Source organism: Sturnus vulgaris, chromosome 15, assembly GCF_052056855.1.
Source record: "Sturnus vulgaris isolate bStuVul1 chromosome 15, bStuVul1.hap1, whole genome shotgun sequence".
Taxonomy (NCBI): domain Eukaryota; kingdom Metazoa; phylum Chordata; class Aves; order Passeriformes; family Sturnidae; genus Sturnus; species Sturnus vulgaris.
The window spans coordinates 17,943,985-17,963,918 of NC_142257.1; the positions used below are offsets into that span (position 1 = coordinate 17,943,985).

Below are 19,934 nucleotides of genomic sequence, written 5' to 3' on the forward strand. Positions count from 1 at the left end.
AGGCCTGTAGCCATCACCCGATACCTGTGCGGTTTGTCGTGACAACCAACGTGGCTAGGTCGTTGAGGGTTGATCCTGGACTTTATATTGGACTGGGAAAGGCGGCGTTCGGGTTTTGCAGCCGGGTGTGTCAAAATGTTTGGAATCGCGGGCCGGGGCGAGCGGCAGCGCGGGCTGCGGGCGGCGGCGGGTGCAGTCCCAGCGCGCACCGCTGGGTGGTGCCGTCGGCCAAGGCGGCGCCGAGCGGCTGCGGCAGCGGAGGCGGCCGAGCCCGGAGCAGCCCAGCCCAGCTAAACCCAGCCCAGCCCTGCTAAACCCAGCCCAGCACAGCTAAACCCAGCCCAGCATAGCTCAGGCAACCCGGCACAGCACATCCCAGCACAGCACAGCGCAGCTCAGCCCGGACCAGCCCAGCCGAGTCGGGTGGAGGTAACAGCGGCTGCGCCGGCGAGCGCTGCCCCGTATCACCCGCTGCTGGCACACCCCGGCTCTGTTACTATCAGCCGGCCTAATCTCACCGAGAGAGGGAAGGTGCCCGTCCCCCACTTCGCCGCTTGCCGCGGACAATCGACAGCCACATCCCCGAGACCGAGCCCGGCCGCCGCCGCCGCCGCCGCCGCCGCCGCGCCATGGCGATCGCAAGGCAAGTGCTTTGTCTCTCTGCTTTCCTGTCGCTGCCGCACGCTCGCGCCGAGCCCATCCGCTACTCCGTAGCCGAGGAGGCGGAAAGCGGCTCCCTGGTAGGCAAGCTGGCCGAGGACGCGGGGCTGACGCCGCCGCAGCTCTCGGCTCGCCGCGCCCGCCTGCTCTCGGAGGACGGCCGCCAGCATTTGCGCTTAGACCGCGGCTCCGGGCGGCTCCTCGTGGCGGGGAGGCTCGACCGGGAGGAGCTGTGCGCCCACTCCGACACCTGCATGCTCCCCTTCGAGCTGCTGCTCTCCGACCCCCTCCAGTTCTTTCGGGTCGAAGTGACTCTGGAGGACATCAATGACCATTCGCCGGTGTTCCCGGAGAAACGAGTCACTTTTGACATCCCGGAAACGAGCGAGCTAGGCTCTCGTTTCCTGCTGAATGGGGCTCGGGATCTCGATATTGGCAGCAACACCGTCCAGACTTACAGCATCTCTCCCGAGAACGAGTATTTCAGTGTCTCCTATGGAAGTCGGATTACAGGGAAGAAGTATCTCGAACTGATGTTGGAAAAGCCATTAGATAGGGAGAAGGAGGCAGAGATGAGTTTTAGTCTCATTGCTGTAGATGGGGGCTCTCCTCCCAGGAGTGGTAGCAGCCAAGTTAAAATTGTCATTCTAGATGCAAATGACAATGCTCCAACCTTCACACAGGAAGACTACATAGGGAAGGTTCTGGAGAACATGCCAGAAGGCTCTGTGGTTCTGAGTGTGCTGGCAACTGATCTGGATGCTGGAGTTAACGGGGACATTTCCTATGAACTCAGTGAAGCAGAGGGATTGAGTGAGTCAGCATTTGTGATTGATCCCAGAACTGGTGAAATTAAACTCTCAAAACCTCTAGACTTCGAAGAAGTAGACAGTCACGAGCTCATTGTGAGGGCTAGAGATGGTGGGGGGCTCTCAGCAATCTGCAAAGTGTTGGTGGAGGTGGTGGATGTGAATGACAACGCCCCCGAGCTGGCGGTCAGTTCCTTCAGCAGTCCCCTCCCCGAGAACACAGTGCCCGGCACCGTGGTTGCCCTGTTCTCGGTCAGGGACCGCGATTCGGGTGCCAACGGGAAGGTGTCCTGTGCCCTCGACGATCAGCTCTTCTTCTCCCTGCGGCCAGCCTATAAGAATTACTATGAGCTGGTGACAGTGAGCGCGCTGGACCGCGAGCACACGGCTCGCTACGTGCTCAGCGTCACAGCAGCAGACGCGGGCTCGCCTCCTCTCACGGCCACGCACACCTTCACCGTGGACATCTCGGATGTCAACGACAACGCGCCCGTCTTCAACCAGACGTCCTACACCATGTACGTGCGCGAGAACAACGCGCCCACGGTGTTCGTGGGAGCCGTGAGCGCCGCAGATGCTGACGTGGGGCTCAACGCCAAGGTGACCTATTCCCTGGCGCCAGTGGCAGCGGCAGAGCGGCCCTCGTGCTCGTGCATGTCGGTGAACTCGGAGAACGGACACGTGTTTGTGCTGCGGCCGCTGGACTACGAGCGCTTGAGGCAGACCGAGGTGACGGTCAGTGCCTCTGACGCGGGCTCTCCTCCGCTCAGAGCCAACGTCACCGTGCGCCTCGTGGTGCTCGACGAGAATGACAATGCCCCGCTCGTGCTCTACCCGGCCCACGACAGCGGCCCAGCGTCCAGCGAGCTCGTGCCCGTGGCGGCTGAGGCGGGCTACCTCATCACCAAAGTGGTGGCCGTCGATGCCGACTCCGGACAGAACTCCTGGCTCTCGTACCACCTGCTCAGGGCCACCGAGCCCGGCCTCTTCACCGTGGCTCTCCAAAGCGGCGAGGTGCGGCTCAAGAGGCCGGTGACAGACAGGGACAGCGTGAAGCACAAGCTCCTTGTCCTCGTCCGAGACAACGGCAAGCCCCCGCTCTCAGCCACCGCAGCTCTGAGCGCGCTCCTGCTCAAGGACTTCTCCGACGTGCGCCTCCCGCACGGCAGCCCGCCCTCAGACGAGCAGGGCGACTCGCTGACAACCTATTTAATCATCGCCTTGGTCTGTGTGTCGCTCCTCTTCCTCATCTCGGCCGCCGTCTTCGTGGTTCGCAAGGTGTGCAAGAGCAAGGAGCTGAAGGCTGCCCATGTGCTTTATGGGGCCGACAACTTGCAGAGCGGCCTGGCCGATGCAGCCGCTGCAGGGACCCTGCCCCGCGCCTATTGCTACGAGATCAGCCTCACCACGGGCTCGGGCAACAGCGACTTCCAATTCCTCAAGCCCATCGTGCCCAGCCTGCCGCCACAGCGCTGCGCCACGGCCCGGGGCCCCGATGAGGAACAGGATCACGATTTCCCCTGTGTCCCTGTCAGCGCAGAGGACACGGCGCCAGACAATGCTGGGACTGTCTCTGCGGGACACTTCAACGCTCTTTCCTTTAACTAGCACAGGGTCTGCAGACACAGAGGCTTCAATGCTCATTAGAGGAGGGGATCCCGGCTGCACTCTGTGGCAATGGTTCCTCCTAGAGAAAATATGTTCCCAATTGGCATGGCAAATTTCCTGCAAATTCAAAGTCAGAGTAGAATTTGTCTTTCACTCCAAAAACACTCAAAAGGAAGAAGAGATACCGATTTTCTGTCCTCTAGATAATGGAGTTTTTTGCCTTTGTCACAGCCATTTCTAATCGGCTTCAGCAATGCACTCCCAGCTTTGCTCTTGGGTCTCTGGCTGTCAGACCACACAATCCTTATTCTTTCTTATAGATCAATGGATCTATTGGGTAGACAAATCTCACACTTGCTGGAATTGTCGAAAGCCCTTTTTTCCATCTCAGTTAAGCAAGTAAGTTCTGAATACTGTGTTACGATGTTCTGTTAGGACAAGGCTTTGTCTTTATGAGTTTCTTTTCTTTTCTGCATGTCTCTATCTGAGATGGGTGGGCTCTGTGTGTTCCATTTCCTTCTCAGTCTGACTCATTGTACGGCCATTGTGCATCTGCAGATGCTTCACTACTTCTGCACAATGAAACAGTGAATTTATCCCATCCAGCCATTGCAATACTGACAATTCCAGCTCTTCAGAGTTAAAGGCTGTATTCACAATATGAGTATAGGAGTCTCATCTTCTTCCAGGCAGAGAGGAGCAGGAAAATGCACACACAAAAAATCTTCCTTTAGACTCTATGTGGGTTTGATGTTCTGTTCCCCGGGACTGTCTTCGAAATACAGCAGCAGCTCTCTTAGGGTAGGCTGTAATTCTGCTGAGATATGAAAACGTATTCATTGTCTTTGTGTGCATGAAAATGCCACATGTCCCTCAAAGATAATTTTCTGGAGTTTGAATCAAGAAGAACTTGAAAAACGGACATTGAGTTTTGTTTCCTCATTTTTGTTTCAGAATTCTGTGGCTTCTTGTTGGGACTAGAGAGCTGTCCCTACAGGACTTTCTCTATTTGTATTCGAGCGTTTGCTATCCCATTGGGACCCTTTTTTCTTTTACCCTGTGTAGTGTAATGCGGATTATTTGGCTGGTTCGTGTAGACAAGGACTGCCACCTCGTGTATATTAATGGCTTGTTTGAGTAATGTCTGTGATGCATGGAATATTGGGAAAGAAGCACTCACGCTGTATTGTGCTGAATTTATAGAGTTTAAAATTGTAGATTCGTATAACTATAAGACGGAAAATTGAAAGGATATGTAGGATTGCAATAAAGGAGTACAGTAATTGATTTTGTGGAGAAAAATGTCTTTTCTGTGGAGGTTTTCTTTGCAAGAAAGGTCCTCCAATATTTTCAAAATTCTTCGAGTATTTTTCTCACAATATCCTTTAACAGAAGCAATGTTGGGTGTGTACAGCTTCTGAGGGTGGAGCTGCAGCCGGGAGAGTGTTCATTGGCATGCCAGGGCTGTCACCATCGCCCTGTCCCTGTGCGGTATGATCTGACAGGAAACGTGGCTTGTTCGTTGTGGGTTGAGCATGGACTTTATAAGGGTCTTGGAAAGGCCGCGTTCGGTCTCTGCGGCCGGGTGTGTCGAAAGGTTTGGAATCGCGGGCCGGGGCGAGCGGCAGCGCGGGCTGCGGGCGGCGGCGGGTGCAGTCCCAGCGCGCACCGCTGGGTGGTGCCGTCGGCCAAGGCGGCGCCGAGCGGCTGCGGCAGCGGAGGCGGCCGAGCCCGGAGCAGCCCAGCCCAGCTAAACCCAGCCCAGCAAAACCCAGCCCAGTCCAGCAAAAATCAGGCCAGCACAACCCAGGCAGCCCGGCACAGACCAGCCCAGCTCAGCGCAGCGCAGCCCGGACCAGCAGAGCCGAGCCCGGTGGAAGTAACAGCGGCTGCGCCGGCGGGCGCTGCTCCGTGTCACCCGCTGCCGGAACACCCCGGCTCCATGCCGGACCGCCGGACGAATCTCACCCAGCGAGGGAAGGCGCCCGTCCCCCACTTCGCCGCTTGCCGCGGACAATCGACAGCCACATCCCCGAGACCGAGCCCGGCCGCCGCCGCCGCGCCATGGCGATCGCAAGGCAAGTGCTTTGTCTCTCTGCTTTCCTGTCGCTGCCGCACGCTCGCGCCGAGCCCATCCGCTACTCCGTAGCCGAGGAGGCGGAAAGCGGCTCCCTGGTAGGCAAGCTGGCCGAGGACGCGGGGCTGACGCCGCCGCAGCTCTCGGCTCGCCGCGCCCGCCTGCTCTCGGAGGACGGCCGCCAGCATTTGCGCTTAGACCGCGGCTCCGGGCGGCTCCTCGTGGCGGGGAGGCTCGACCGGGAGGAACTGTGCGCCCACTCCGACACCTGCATGCTCCCCTTCGAGCTGCTGCTCTCCGACCCCCTCCAGTTCTTTCGGGTCGAGGTAGTTGTGGAGGACATCAATGACCATTCGCCTGTGTTCCCCGAGGACCGAGTCACATTTAAGATTGTGGAAAGGAGCGACCCGGGATCTCGTTTCCCACTGGAGGTGGCTCGCGATCTCGATATTGGCAGCAACACAGTCCAGGCGTACAGCATCTCTCCCAAGAGCAAGTATTTCAGTCTATCCTATGGGTCTCGGAGTAATGGTGACAAATATCTTGAACTTATTTTGGAAAAGCTGCTAGACAGAGAGCAGCAGGCAGAGATGAGTTTCAGTGTTATTGCTGAAGACGGTGGCTCTCCTCCCAGGATTGGAGCCATCGAGATCTCTATTATTATTCTAGATGTAAATGACAATGCTCCCATATTCACGCAAGAGCGTTATATCGGGAAGGTCCTGGAGAATATGCCAACAAGCACTGTGGTTCTGACTGTGCTGGCTACTGATCAGGATGCAGGTGTTAACGGGGAGATTTCATTTGAACTCAGCCAGGTAGTGGGACAGAGCGACTCAGCATTTATGATTGATCCCAGAACTGGTGAAATTAAAATCACAAAACCGCTGGACTTTGAGGAAGCAGACACTCACGAGCTCACTGTGAGGGCCAGAGATGGTGGAGGGCTCTCAGCAATCTGCAAAGTGTTGGTGGAAGTGGTGGATGTGAATGACAACGCCCCCGAGCTGGCGGTCAGTTCCTTCAGCAGTCCCCTCCCCGAGAACACAGTGCCCGGCACCGTGGTTGCCCTGTTCTCGGTCAGGGACCGCGATTCGGGTGCCAACGGGAAGGTGTCCTGTGCCCTCGACGATCAGCTCTTCTTCTCCCTGCGGCCAGCCTATAAGAATTACTATGAGCTGGTGACAGTGAGCGCGCTGGACCGCGAGCACACGGCTCGCTACGTGCTCAGCGTCACAGCAGCAGACGCGGGCTCGCCTCCTCTCACGGCCACGCACACCTTCACCGTGGACATCTCGGATGTCAACGACAACGCGCCCGTCTTCAACCAGACGTCCTACACCATGTACGTGCGCGAGAACAACGCGCCCACGGTGTTCGTGGGAGCCGTGAGCGCCGCAGATGCTGACGTGGGGCTCAACGCCAAGGTGACCTATTCCCTGGCGCCAGTGGCAGCGGCAGAGCGGCCCTCGTGCTCGTGCATGTCGGTGAACTCGGAGAACGGACACGTGTTTGTGCTGCGGCCGCTGGACTACGAGCGCTTGAGGCAGACCGAGGTGACGGTCAGTGCCTCTGACGCGGGCTCTCCTCCGCTCAGAGCCAACGTCACCGTGCGCCTCGTGGTGCTCGACGAGAATGACAATGCCCCGCTCGTGCTCTACCCGGCCCACGACAGCGGCCCAGCGTCCAGCGAGCTCGTGCCCGTGGCGGCTGAGGCGGGCTACCTCATCACCAAAGTGGTGGCCGTCGATGCCGACTCCGGACAGAACTCCTGGCTCTCGTACCACCTGCTCAGGGCCACCGAGCCCGGCCTCTTCACCGTGGCTCTCCAAAGCGGCGAGGTGCGGCTCAAGAGGCCGGTGACAGACAGGGACAGCGTGAAGCACAAGCTCCTTGTCCTCGTCCGAGACAACGGCAAGCCCCCGCTCTCAGCCACCGCAGCTCTGAGCGCGCTCCTGCTCAAGGACTTCTCCGACGTGCGCCTCCCGCACGGCAGCCCGCCCTCAGACGAGCAGGGCGACTCGCTGACAACCTATTTAATCATCGCCTTGGTCTGTGTGTCGCTCCTCTTCCTCATCTCGGCCGCCGTCTTCGTGGCTCGCAAGGTGTGCAAGAGCAAGGAGCTGAAGGCTGCCCATGTGCTTTATGGGGCCGACAACTTGCAGAGCGGCCTGACCGATGCAGCCGCCGCAGGGACCCTGCCCCGCGCCTATTGCTACGAGATCAGCCTCACCACGGGCTCGGGCAACAGCGACTTCCAATTCCTCAAGCCCATCGTGCCCAGCCTGCCGCCACAGCGCTGCGCCACGGCCCGGGGCCCCGATGAGGAACAGGATCACGATTTCCCCTGTGTCCCTGTCAGCACAGAGGACACGGCGCCAGACAATGCTGGGACTGTCTCTGCAGGACGGTTCAACGCTCTTTCCTTTAACTAGCACAGGGTCTGCATAGCCTGAGGCATCAATGATCCTGGGAGGAGAGGTGGATTGTGCAGCCTGTGTCAATCGTTCCTCCAGAGAAAATACGTGTTTCAAATTTGCATGGCAAATTTCCTGGTAATTCCATGTCAGAGCAAAATTTGGCTTTCTCTATAAAACCTCTCCTAAGGAAGTAAAAGTGGTGCCATTCTCTCCCTCCGATTATAGTCTATTTTACCTCTGTCACTGCCATTTCTGATAACATTAAGTGAGAGAATCCTGGCTTTGATATCGTCTCTCTTGCTCTCAGACCAGATCTTGGATTCCTTATTCATTGTTCAAGATCAATGGGACAGTTTACAGATAAATCTTACACCTGCTATAATTGCCCAAACCTTTTTTTCCCCATCTTTCCCAGTAAAGCAAGTTAATTCAGAATACTCTGTCTCGGTGTCCTCTTAGAACACAGGTTTTTTCTTTGTTTTTGGTTTTCTTGTTTGGTTGGTTGGCTGGGGTTTTTTAGGGTTGTTTAGCGGTTCTGGATGTCTCTGTCTGAGAGAGGTGGGCTCTCTACGCTATTGTTTTTCTCATTATGTCTGTCTGAAGGACTCTTTTGCATCTGCAGATGCTTCAATACTTTTCCCAATTAAACAGTGAGTTGTGCCATCCAGTCATTGCAATGCCGGAAATTCCAGCTCTGCAGAGTCAAAGGTTATTTTCACCCTATCAGTCCCGACATCTCATCTTCTTTCAGTCAGAGAGGAGCAGGAAAAAGCACACAACAAAATCTTTCCTTTGAATATCTGTGCGTTTGATGTTCTGTCCCCCTCGAATTGTCTTGGAAATAGAGCAGCAGCAGCAGATATGTTAGGATTGGCTGTAATTGTAGAGAGCCATGAAAACTTAGGCAACGTGTTGTGTGCATGAAATGCCGCATGTCTTTCAAAGATAATTTTCTGGATTTAGAATCAAGAAGAATTTGAAAAACGGACTTTGAGTTTTGTTTCCTCAATGTTTCTTGAGATTGTAGCTTTTTCTTGTTGGAAGTAGAAAGCTGACCCTATATGATTATCTCTATTTGTGTTAGAGCATTTGGCTTCCAATTGTTCCCCCTCTCCTTCTACCCTCTGAACTGCACTTAGCATTATTTGGCTGGATCCTCTAGAGAACGAGTGCCACCCTATCTATAATAACTGGTTCTTTGAATGATGTCTGTGATGCATGAAATACTCGGAAAGACTGCCGGACGCTCTTTTGTTGTGAAGTTATACAGTTTAAATTTGTAAACTGGTGTAAGTCTGGCTTCAGATATTGAACTTATATGCAGAACAGAAATAAAGAGATCACCGTAAATACTTCGTGGAGATAGAATTCTTTGTAGAGAGTTTCTTTCTAGGAAAGTCCTGTCAAGATATTACTAAATTCTGCGAGGTACTTTCTCATTGTGCTCCTTGTCCGAAACAATGTTGGTGCGTTCAGTTCCTCAGTGGGGATACGCAGTCAGTGGAGTGTACATTGCATGCCCGTGCTGGCACGATCGACCGATCCCTTTGCAGTTATTTCTGGTGAGCGACGCGGCTTTTTAGCTCTGGCCTCAGCCAGGGCGTTATAAGGGTGTGGGAAAGGCGGCCTTCGGTTTTTGCGGCCGGGTGTGTCGAAAGGTTTGGAATCGCGGGCCGGGGCGAGCGGCAGCGCGGGCTGCGGGCGGCGGCGGGTGCAGTCCCAGCGCGCACCGCTGGGTGGTGCCGTCGGCCAAGGCGGCGCCGAGCGGCTGCGGCAGCAGAGGCGGCCGAGCCCGGAGCAGCCCAGCCCAGCTAAACCCAGCCCAGCTAAACCCAGCCCAGCCCAGCAAAACTCAGGCCAGCACAACCCAGGCAGCCCGGCAGAGACCAGCCCAGCTCAGCTCAGCGCAGCCCGGACCAGCAGAGCCGAGCCCGGTGGAAGTAACAGCGGCTGCGCCGGCGAGCGCTGCCCCGTGTCACTCGCTGCCGGCACAACCCGGCTCCCTTCCGGACCGCCGGCCGAATCTCACCCAGAGAGGGAAGGCGCCCGTCCCCCACTTCGCCGCTTGCCGCGGGCAATCGCCCGCCACATCCCCGAGACCGAGCCCGGCCGTCGCCGCCGCCGCCGCCGCCGCGCCATGGCGATCGCAAGGCAAGTGCTTTGTCTCTCTGCTTTCCTGTCGCTGCCGCACGCTCGCGCCGAGCCCATCCGCTACTCCGTAGCCGAGGAGGCGGAAAGCGGCTCCCTGGTAGGCAAGCTGGCCGAGGACGCGGGGCTGACGCCGCCGCAGCTCTCGGCTCGCCGCGCCCGCCTGCTCTCGGAGGACGGCCGCCAGCATTTGCGCTTAGACCGCGGCTCCGGGCGGCTCCTCGTGGCGGGGAGGCTCGACCGGGAGGAACTGTGCGCCCACTCCGACACCTGCATGCTCCCCTTCGAGCTGCTGCTCTCCGACCCCCTCCAGTTCTTTCGGGTCGAGGTAGTTGTGGAGGACATCAATGACCATTCGCCACTTTTTCGAGAAGATAGAATTAATTTTAGAATCCTAGAAACGAGCGATCGTGGTTCACGATTCCCGCTGGAGGTGGCTCGGGACCTCGATATTGGCAGCAACACAGTCCAGGCGTACAGCATCTTTCCTAAGAACGAGTATTTTACTGTCTCCTATGGGACTAGGACTAATGGTGACAAATATCTTGAACTTGTTTTGGAAAAGCCACTAGACAGGGAGGAGCAGTCAGAGTTGGGTTTCCATATTATTGCTGTGGACGGTGGCTCTCCTCCCAGAACAGGAACCATCGCGATCTCTATTATCATTGTCGATGTAAATGACAATGCTCCCATATTCACTCAAGATCGTTACATTGGAAAGGTCCTGGAGAACATGCCAGAAGGCTCTCTGGTTCTGACCGTGCTGGCAACTGATCAGGATTCAGGAATTAACGGGGACATTACATATCAAGTCAGCCAGGCTGAGGGACAGAGAGACTCAGCATTTGTGATTGATCCCAGAACTGGTGAAATTAAACTCACTAAGCCTCTCGACTTTGAAGCAACAGACACTCATGAGCTCATTGTGAGGGCCACAGATGGTGGGGGCCTCTCAGCAATCTGCAAAGTGTTGGTGGAGGTGGTGGATGTGAATGACAACGCCCCCGAGCTGGCGGTCAGTTCCTTCAGCAGTCCCCTCCCCGAGAACACAGTGCCCGGCACCGTGGTTGCCCTGTTCTCGGTCAGGGACCGCGATTCGGGTGCCAACGGGAAGGTGTCCTGTGCCCTCGACGATCAGCTCTTCTTCTCCCTGCGGCCAGCCTATAAGAATTACTATGAGCTGGTGACAGTGAGCGCGCTGGACCGCGAGCACACGGCTCGCTACGTGCTCAGCGTCACAGCAGCAGACGCGGGCTCGCCTCCTCTCACGGCCACGCACACCTTCACCGTGGACATCTCGGATGTCAACGACAACGCGCCCGTCTTCAACCAGACGTCCTACACCATGTACGTGCGCGAGAACAACGCGCCCACGGTGTTCGTGGGAGCCGTGAGCGCCGCAGATGCTGACGTGGGGCTCAACGCCAAGGTGACCTATTCCCTGGCGCCAGTGGCAGCGGCAGAGCGGCCCTCGTGCTCGTGCATGTCGGTGAACTCGGAGAACGGACACGTGTTTGTGCTGCGGCCGCTGGACTACGAGCGCTTGAGGCAGACCGAGGTGACGGTCAGTGCCTCTGACGCGGGCTCTCCTCCGCTCAGAGCCAACGTCACCGTGCGCCTCGTGGTGCTCGACGAGAATGACAATGCCCCGCTCGTGCTCTACCCGGCCCACGACAGCGGCCCAGCGTCCAGCGAGCTCGTGCCCGTGGCGGCTGAGGCGGGCTACCTCATCACCAAAGTGGTGGCCGTCGATGCCGACTCCGGACAGAACTCCTGGCTCTCGTACCACCTGCTCAGGGCCACCGAGCCCGGCCTCTTCACCGTGGCTCTCCAAAGCGGCGAGGTGCGGCTCAAGAGGCCGGTGACAGACAGGGACAGCGTGAAGCACAAGCTCCTTGTCCTCGTCCGAGACAACGGCAAGCCCCCGCTCTCAGCCACCGCAGCTCTGAGCGCGCTCCTGCTCAAGGACTTCTCCGACGTGCGCCTCCCGCACGGCAGCCCGCCCTCAGACGAGCAGGGCGACTCGCTGACAACCTATTTAATCATCGCCTTGGTCTGTGTGTCGCTCCTCTTCCTCATCTCGGCCGCCGTCTTCGTGGCTCGCAAGGTGTGCAAGAGCAAGGAGCTGAAGGCTGCCCATGTGCTTTATGGGGCCGACAACTTGCAGAGCGGCCTGGCCGATGCAGCCGCTGCAGGGACCCTGCCCCGCGCCTATTGCTACGAGATCAGCCTCACCACGGGCTCGGGCAACAGCGACTTCCAATTCCTCAAGCCCATCGTGCCCAGCCTGCCGCCACAGCGCTGCGCCACGGCCCGGGGCCCCGATGAGGAACAGGATCACGATTTCCCCTGTGTCCCTGTCAGCACAGAGGACACGGCGCCAGACAATGCTGGGACTGTCTCTGCGGGACAGTTCAATCCTCTTTCCTTTAACTAGCACAGGGTATGAACCGACAGAGGCTTCAATGTTCCTGGGAGGAGGGGATCCCGGCTGCAGCATTGTTAAATTTTTCCTCCAGAGTATATATATATTTGCAGTTTGTTTAACCAACTGACTGTAAATTCTAAGTCAGAATAAAATTGTCTTCCTCTCCAAAATCAGAAACAAAAGAAACTGAGGTTCTCTCACATGAGGTATGTTCCTGCTTTGTTATTTCTTATTATGTTTAAGAATGTGGTTAGCTCTCCTGCTATGCCCCTGTCTCTCTTGCTGTCCAATAAATAGTAGAGCTTTTCTTGTATCCTGTGACATAAAGACACAGTTTAGAAGACAGATCTCCTTTAAAAATGTACAAAACCCCTTTTCCCAGCTTATGAAACAAAGAAATTGAGAGTACAATGTCTCTATGTCGTGTGAGGACTGCCTCTTTCTTCCCTGAGTTCTGAATGCCTGTGTCTGACATGTGTGACCTCTGTGTGCTTTGTTTTACTGTCACTCAATACAGCCACTGTGTGTCTACATATTTTTCACTAATTCTGCCCAGTTAATGGTGGAGTTGCTCCCTTCCAACCTTTGCAATGCAGGCAATTGCAGGTAGCAAGAAGAGTATTCTGACCCTCTGAGTACAGGAGTCTCATCCTCTCCACGGCAGAGAAGAGCAGTAAATTGTACAAGATATTCTTTTGCCCTATAAAGCAGTTCTTGGTGTTCTCTCTTCTTCAAATACAGAAATACAACAGCACAAGTGGTGTTTGGTTTTCTATAACTGTATAAAGTTTTGAAAACATGTTCATTTCCTTTGGCTTTATTTCATGAAACCTCCGTAAGTCATTCAAGAGAGCATTTTCTGAAGGGTAGAATCAACACGAAAAGGTAAAAAAGAGATTGATACTGGTCTTGTTATTGTTCCTATATACAGTGATTTCTTGTTGGGAATAGAAAGCTGCCCCCATGTGATTTTCTCCATCTCTGTTAGAGCATTTGCGTTCCCATTTTGCTCTTTCTCCAGCTACTCTCTGAACTGAGTTTGAGCAATTTTCCTTTTCTGCTTAGGGACTGCCATCCCACATATAATAACTGATTACTTGAATGATGTCTGTGATGCACGGAATATTCAGAAAACCTCATGCTGTGTTTTGTTGAAGTTATAAAGTTTAACATTACAAACTTGGATACCCCTGAGTGTAAAACTGAAATAAAGAGAACACCCGAATGCCTTGTGTGGAGACGGTGCTTGTGTTTTCTTTTGCCTAAGTAGTGGGTGAGTGGGCACATTTCTCCAGTTTCAAAGTGAAGCTGAAACAGCATTCAGGAAAATTGGGAGGACAATGGAATCACTATCAGGCCTCTATTTTTCTTTCGAGCACTGACCTGGCTGAGATGAAGCCCAGTAATAGGCAGACCAGGGGAAATTGGGCCCTATCTCAACGGAGGCCCTAGGTGTGCTTTGCCTCTGTAAAGCTGTGATGTAGGGGAGTGATCTCAAATCTGACAGCTGCACCCACTGAAGACAATTACGAGGTGTTTGAAACACTTCAGGTGTAGTAACTCTGGAAAAGAATGGCACAAAAACAGGAAGTACTGCCCTTGGGAAGTATTTTTAGGGAGTGCCTGGAGGTGGGAATTTGGTGAGTGAAGACTGCTATCAGGGAGAAGCTTTGGTATCCTGAAATGCAGAAGATTACAGCAGCACTACTTCTACAAGGCCCAGATGAAAAGGTAAGTCCTGGGGAGGGAATGCTGTGTGATGCTGACCAGAAGACTGATGAACATCAAGCATAATCAAGTTAATCTGGGAAGACACAGGCCTCTGCTGTGCTGTGTTCTGCTCCACAAATATGTTGGTGGAGGGTTAGATTAACTTAATTTTAATCAAGGAACTTACAGGTAGGTTCCCCCTTCCCACTGGTGAAAAAGCCACCTGCGAGCAAGAAGTCTGCATGCAAACTTGTTTTACTGGAACCCTAAAAATTACGAATAAAACTGATTTACTGTGTGAAAGCCCTGTAATGTTTTGACTGAGTGGAACAGGGGCACTCTTCCTTTCCTGGGACCAGGATCTGCTTGGCATTCTGCGTGTGGCTGGATTCCCTTGTGAAGTTACTTTTACCACATGTTCTCCACTCCTAAAGGGACATAGGATTATCTGTGCCAATCTCTTCCACTAGGGTGTGTTATAAAATAGAGTTGATGTGTCTCTCTTACTGAGATCACTAGGGATCATCACCTGCTGTTGTTAAACTTCTGGGGTTTGGGTCATTCCAGTTGAGGCTTCAAGTGTCTGAGGCAGCTCATAAACAGATGGTTTATTATGGCTTTTACCCTGTGAGAGGGGGAGGCAGTGTCCTATCTTAGAATGCCTGAACACATTGCTAAGCTCTCCTAAGAGGCTCACTGGAGGTGCCCTTTAGGAAGGATTAAGTCCTTAGTCCAGCTCTTACCAGGGGAAATGCTTTACTGGACCTGCTGGTCATCAACACAGATGAGCTAATCAGAAACATCAAGCTTGGTGGCAGCCTGGGCTGCCGTGATCATTCACTCACTGATCAGGTTCACAGTCCTGAGGGATATGGATCAGGCAAAGAGTAAAGTCAGGACGGTGAGTTATAGGAAAGCAAACTTCCAGTTCTTAAAGGATTTAGTCAATGGGGCCCCTCAGGGGAAGGTGCCCGGAGGGACAAGGCAGCAGAACAGACCTTGTCGGATGCTTTCATGCAGGAAATCAGGAAAAGAAGGGAACAGACCAGCATGGCTGAGAGCTGGTCAAACAAAGGGGCAGGAAAGAAATGTGCAGCAATGGGATCAAGGACAGGTGTCCTGGGAAGAGTATAGGGATGTTGGCTGGTTGTGTTGGGATAGGGTCAGGTGGCCCAAGACATGCTGGAGATGAACTCTACAAGGAATGCAAAGAATCGCAAGAACTGCTTCTACAGGTAAGTCAGACTGAAGATGAAGGTTAAAAAAACCCCTCAATGTCTCCTCATGAGCACAACTGACAAACTGATAAAAAACAGACCACGAGAAGGCTGAGGTGCTTAGCCGTATCTCTGCCTCAGTCATCACTGACAAGACCTCTTCCCACAACTATCAAGTGGATGGAGCTCAAGGCAGAGACTGGGGGAAAAAAAGTCCCTCCCAGTGTAAGAGATCAGGTTCGAGACCACCTGAGGAACTTGAACACCGAAAAGTCGGCCGCTGGCTTGTGCGATCACATGGAGTTTGTAAATCGTAAAATTGTAAAATGTTAAGATATATTGGCAGAAAAGGTGGGGGGAATAAAAAGGTCATCCAACCATGACTGCTGAAAAAAACTGGGCAATTAGTGAGGGAAATTGTGGTTTTGAACTAAGGGACTATGACTAGTAATAGAACTTTGCATCTATTTTGCATCACCATTGCAAAAACATTTTCCTGTGCGATAGAAACAGCACAAGGAAGCCTCTTCCTTCTTACTGGTCTTGGTCAGCTTATTAAAGAAGAGATGGGCTGGAGAAAAGTAGAAGCAGGAGGTCTCCGCTGGCCAGGACCCGATGTCTCCGTGGCGCTGTGTTGTCCCCGCGAGCTGCCCGTGGACAAGGCAGGACCGGAGCGCTCGGCAGCGCTCGGTGCTGCAGTGCCGGGAGGAGGCTGCGGGCGCCGCTGTTGACCGAGAGGAGCGAGAGGAAGCTCGGAGCGCTGCAGCCCCGCCCGCTGCGGACAGCATCTCTTGCCCGCTCCGTCTCTGACTCGGCAGACGCCGGATTGGGATCGTCCTCGCGGTGCACATCGGTGCTGCAGCCGGGCAGAAGGGCCAGCGGCAGCGGCCGGGAGCGGTGAAAGGGAGAAGAAATTCCAGCAGAAGCGGGAGCCGGAGCGAGCTGCAGATCGGCGGGGAGAACTGCCCGCAGTGTTGCTGTGCCGCAGCGGAGATGTGCGCGGCGGGGAGGCGCTGGGGCCGGCGGCAGCGAGCTCTGCTCTGGGCCGTCCTGCTGGCGGCCTGGGAGGCGGCGTGGGGGCACCTGCGCTACTCGGTGCCCGAGGAGATGCCCAAGGGCTCGTTCGTGGGCGACGTGGCCAAGGACCTGGGGCTGCAGCTGACGGAGCTTACAGACCGCGACGCCCACGTATTTGACACAGGTAGGACACGGTTCTTCTTCTTAGACTTGCAGAACGGCCACTTATCTATGATGGAGCAGGTGGACAGAGAGGAGATATGTGCAGCTGTTGCTAAATGCGTTCTGAACTTTGAAATTCTTGTGAAGCGTCCAATGAACATTTATAAAGGGGAGGTAGAAATACTGGATATTAACGATAATCCTCCCAGTTTCCCAGAAAGAAGTGTCTTAGAAATCAGCGAGAATACTGCACCAGGTGCGCGCTTCCCATTAGAGAGAGCTCATGATCCCGACATAGGAGTGAACTCTTTACAGAATTACGAATGTAGCGAGAGCAGCTATTTCACCTTGGACGTGAAAACCGGAGATGACAGTGTGATATATCCGGAATTAATATTGGTGAAATCTTTGGATCGGGAACAGCAGGCTGCTCATAATTTGATCCTGACTGCCACGGACAACGGGAGTCCTGTGAAATCAGGATCGACAACAATCCAAGTCATTGTGTTAGATGGAAACGACAATGCTCCCGAATTTACACAGTCTGTGTATAAGGTGGCTGTGAGAGAAGACGTGGCCGTAGGAAGTCGAGTGCTACAGGTGACAGCGACTGACAGAGACGAAGGGCCAAACGCCGAGGTAAAATACTCGTTCTTTAAAATCCCGGAAAGGTTCGACAAGACTTTTAACATGGATCCGGAAAGTGGAGAAATTGTGATAACAGAGAACTTGAGTTTCGAAGAACACGAGTTTTATGAACTGGTTGTGCAAGCTCGGGATGCGGGCGGGCTCTCTTCCCACAGCAAGGTATTAATCAAGGTCGTTGATGTAAACAACTACGTTCCCGAGATTATTATTATGTCCCTGTTCAGTCCGGTTCCAGAAGACACACCTCTAGGGACAGTAATAGCGATTTTCAGCGTCCAAGACAGGGATTCTGGAGAGAACGGAGAGGTGCATTGCAGCATCAGCGACAGCCACTCGTTCCGCCTGGAGAAGTCATTCGGTAATTACTACCGTGTGCTGACTGCAGAGCTACTGGACCGGGAAGAGGTGTCGGAGTACAACGTGACGGTGCGGGCGGCCGACGGCGGGTCTCCGTCGCTGCAGAGCAGCGCGGTGCTGGCGCTGCGGGTGCTGGACGTGAACGACAACGCGCCGGTGTTCGCGGAGGAGCGCTACAGCGCGCGGCTGGCGGAGAACAACGCGGCGGGCGCGCTGGTGCTGACGGTGCTGGCGACGGACGCGGACTGGGGGCAGAACGCGCGCGTGCGCTACCGGCTGCGGGAGGGGCGGGTGCGGGGCGCGCCGCTGTCGTCGTACGTGTCGGTGCAGGCGGAGACGGGCGCGCTGTACGCGCTGCGCTCCTTGGACTACGAGCAGGTGCGCGAGCTGCGGCTGTGGGTGCTGGCGGAGGACGGCGGCGCGCCGGCGCTGAGCAGCAACGTGTCGGTGCTGCTGCAGATCGTGGACGAGAACGACAACGCGCCGCAGGTGCTGTACCCGCCGGCGGCTGCGGCGGGCTCGGGCTCGGTCTCGGTCTCGGTCTCGGGCGGCGCGTGGTGGTCGGGCGTGGAGCTGGCGCCGCGCTGGTCGGAGGCCGGCGCGCTGGTGGCCAAGGTGGTGGCGGTGGACGCGGACGCGGGTCAGAACGCGTGGCTGTCGTACGAGCTGGCCAAGGCGACGGAGCCGGGGCTGTTCCGCGTGGGGCTGCACAGCGGCGAGGTGCGCACGGCGCGCTCGCCGCTGGCCCGCGACGCGGCGCGCCAGAGCCTGGTGGTGGTGGTGAAGGACCACGGGCGGCCGGCGCTGTCGGCCACGGCCACGCTGAGCGTGGTGCTGGCCGAGAGCGTGGCCGAGCTGCTGGCCGAGCTGGGCAGCGCGGCCGCCGAGGCGGCGGCGCCGGCCGAGCCGGCCGGGAGCCTGACGCGCTGGCTCGTGCTGGCCGTGGCCGCCGTCTCGTGCCTCTTCCTCGCCTTCCTGCTGCTGCTGCTGGCGCTGCGCCTGCGCCGCTGGCGCCGCCAGCAGCTGCTGCCGCCCGCCAGCGGCGCCTTGCGCGGCGTGCCCGTCTCGCACTTCGTGGGCATCGACGGCGTGCGCGCCTTCCTGCAGTCCTACTCGCACGACGTGTCGCTCACGGCCGACTCGCGCAAGAGCCACCTGCGCTTCTCGGCCAGCGGCAGCTGCTGCGACACCCTCCCGGCCCGGCCACCAGATGAGGGTTCGGGTGATCTTGTCCCCTCAGGAGATCAAGCTGCCGAAATCGGTGGGCAAGTTGCCTTTCAGGTACGTTAGTTTTTATACTTTATTTATTGGACGCGTTGTTTAGGATTCTTGGGGTAGCAACAGATGCGTCACACACTGGGAATCCAGGTTTTTAGGTAGTCACTCAATCATGAATGATATCTCCTTAATGCGTGCAAAGTCTGCCTTGTGTATTTTACGTGCCGTGTTCTCTGCTGCTTGCCTGAGCTCTTTTCTAGCTTTCCCCAAGGCTGGAAAGTTGTGTTGCATGTGCAGCTTCACAAGGAAATCTCATTCTCCTTGTCTTCTACTGTCCGCTCTTAGAAATTGTTTCAGTGCTTGCTAATACCCGATTCCCAACTTTTCATTGTAATCCCCTGTATCAGCTCTCAAATTCCGGTTGAATCCGGGGATCTTGTAGCTTGAAAGCCGACACATTGAAGTCCTAGATTTCTTCCATATCCGCCTTCAATAAACGAATTATCCCATCCCTCTTAAGGGCATTTGAAGAGATTCATATTAAATGGTGAAGAATTCCTCTGATCGAATTTTTTTCCCACTGCTAGATTTCGTGGCTTAACCTTTGGATTCGGTACAAATGTAGTTGTCGATTACTGTGCAGGCATAGTCATCGAAATGAAGTGTATGTGCTAGAATATAGATGCAAAATACTTAAATGCAAAGTACGATTCATCACTATCTATTTCTACTAAAGCTAATTTTGGAACCCGAGTTAACCTTGAAAACACAGATCTGGACAGTTTTTCGGTGTGTGATGCATGAAAATGTGTCTGTGTTGTTACAGGCGATTCTCACCACATAGGAGGCAGTGAATTGACCGAGACATATTTCAGCAGAATTCCCCCGTCCCCATGTAAACAACCATACTCATCTCTCGACATCTTGTGGAGATGCTCACAGCCTTGCTGAAACATTACAAATTCAAATCCATGTCTTGTTCTGACAGAACGTTAATTTATTACCGTAGGTTGTGTATAGGTGCAGCTGGAGGGAAAGGAATTATCCTTCACTAGATGAACTACCGCAGTTAGTATGAAAACATTTTTTCTAACGAGACATTACTGGTCCGGGGAGAGTATCTTGACATTGGCATCTCAGAGACCCAGGCCTGGAGAATGTGCCAGAGCGACTCTATCGAGTAGATAGTGTGGAGAGTTGTCTAAGTGCTCCTTGTTTCCTTCATAAGGGGCTGTAATGATACACAGACTTCCTTCAGGACTTTCTGTTGTTATTTTTCTGTTTGTGGCTTTGGCGGTTTTTTTCCTCAGCGTAAGAGAGACGAGGTTCTAATTTACAGTTAAATAAAACGGCTTTTCGCGAGGAATCGGCCTGTTTACTCTTGGTTGTTCAAACAACCATAACTGTCCCCGACATTTCCCAGGAAATGTTCTTTAACTCTTGAGACCAGCTACA

At 54.8% G+C, this 19,934-nt stretch overlaps 3 protein-coding genes and 1 pseudogene across 3 annotated transcripts; all 4 read left to right on the forward strand.

Moving 5' to 3' along the window:
• The first annotated feature begins 629 nt into the window (after positions 1-629).
• LOC148222023 (protocadherin beta-15-like) lies at positions 630-4,364 on the forward strand. Its single transcript, XM_088173891.1, has one exon. The coding sequence runs from the start codon at positions 630-632 to the stop codon at positions 3,075-3,077; it is 2,448 nt and encodes an 815-aa protein (XP_088030017.1). The 3' UTR covers positions 3,078-4,364.
• A 110-nt stretch (positions 4,365-4,474) lies between these two features.
• LOC148222024 (protocadherin beta-15-like) lies at positions 4,475-8,942 on the forward strand. Its single transcript, XM_088174035.1, has 2 exons — positions 4,475-4,481; positions 4,639-8,942. The coding sequence occupies exons 1-2, from the start codon at positions 4,475-4,477 to the stop codon at positions 7,587-7,589; spliced, it is 2,958 nt and encodes a 985-aa protein (XP_088030161.1). The 3' UTR covers positions 7,590-8,942.
• A 482-nt stretch (positions 8,943-9,424) lies between these two features.
• Positions 9,425-13,388, forward strand: LOC148222025 (protocadherin beta-15-like). Its single transcript, XM_088173892.1, has one exon. The coding sequence runs from the start codon at positions 9,712-9,714 to the stop codon at positions 12,157-12,159; it is 2,448 nt and encodes an 815-aa protein (XP_088030018.1). The 5' UTR covers positions 9,425-9,711; the 3' UTR covers positions 12,160-13,388.
• A 2,682-nt stretch (positions 13,389-16,070) lies between these two features.
• On the forward strand, positions 16,071-19,323 carry LOC106864190 (protocadherin gamma-A7 pseudogene; annotated as a pseudogene).
• The last annotated feature ends 611 nt before the right edge of the window (positions 19,324-19,934 follow it).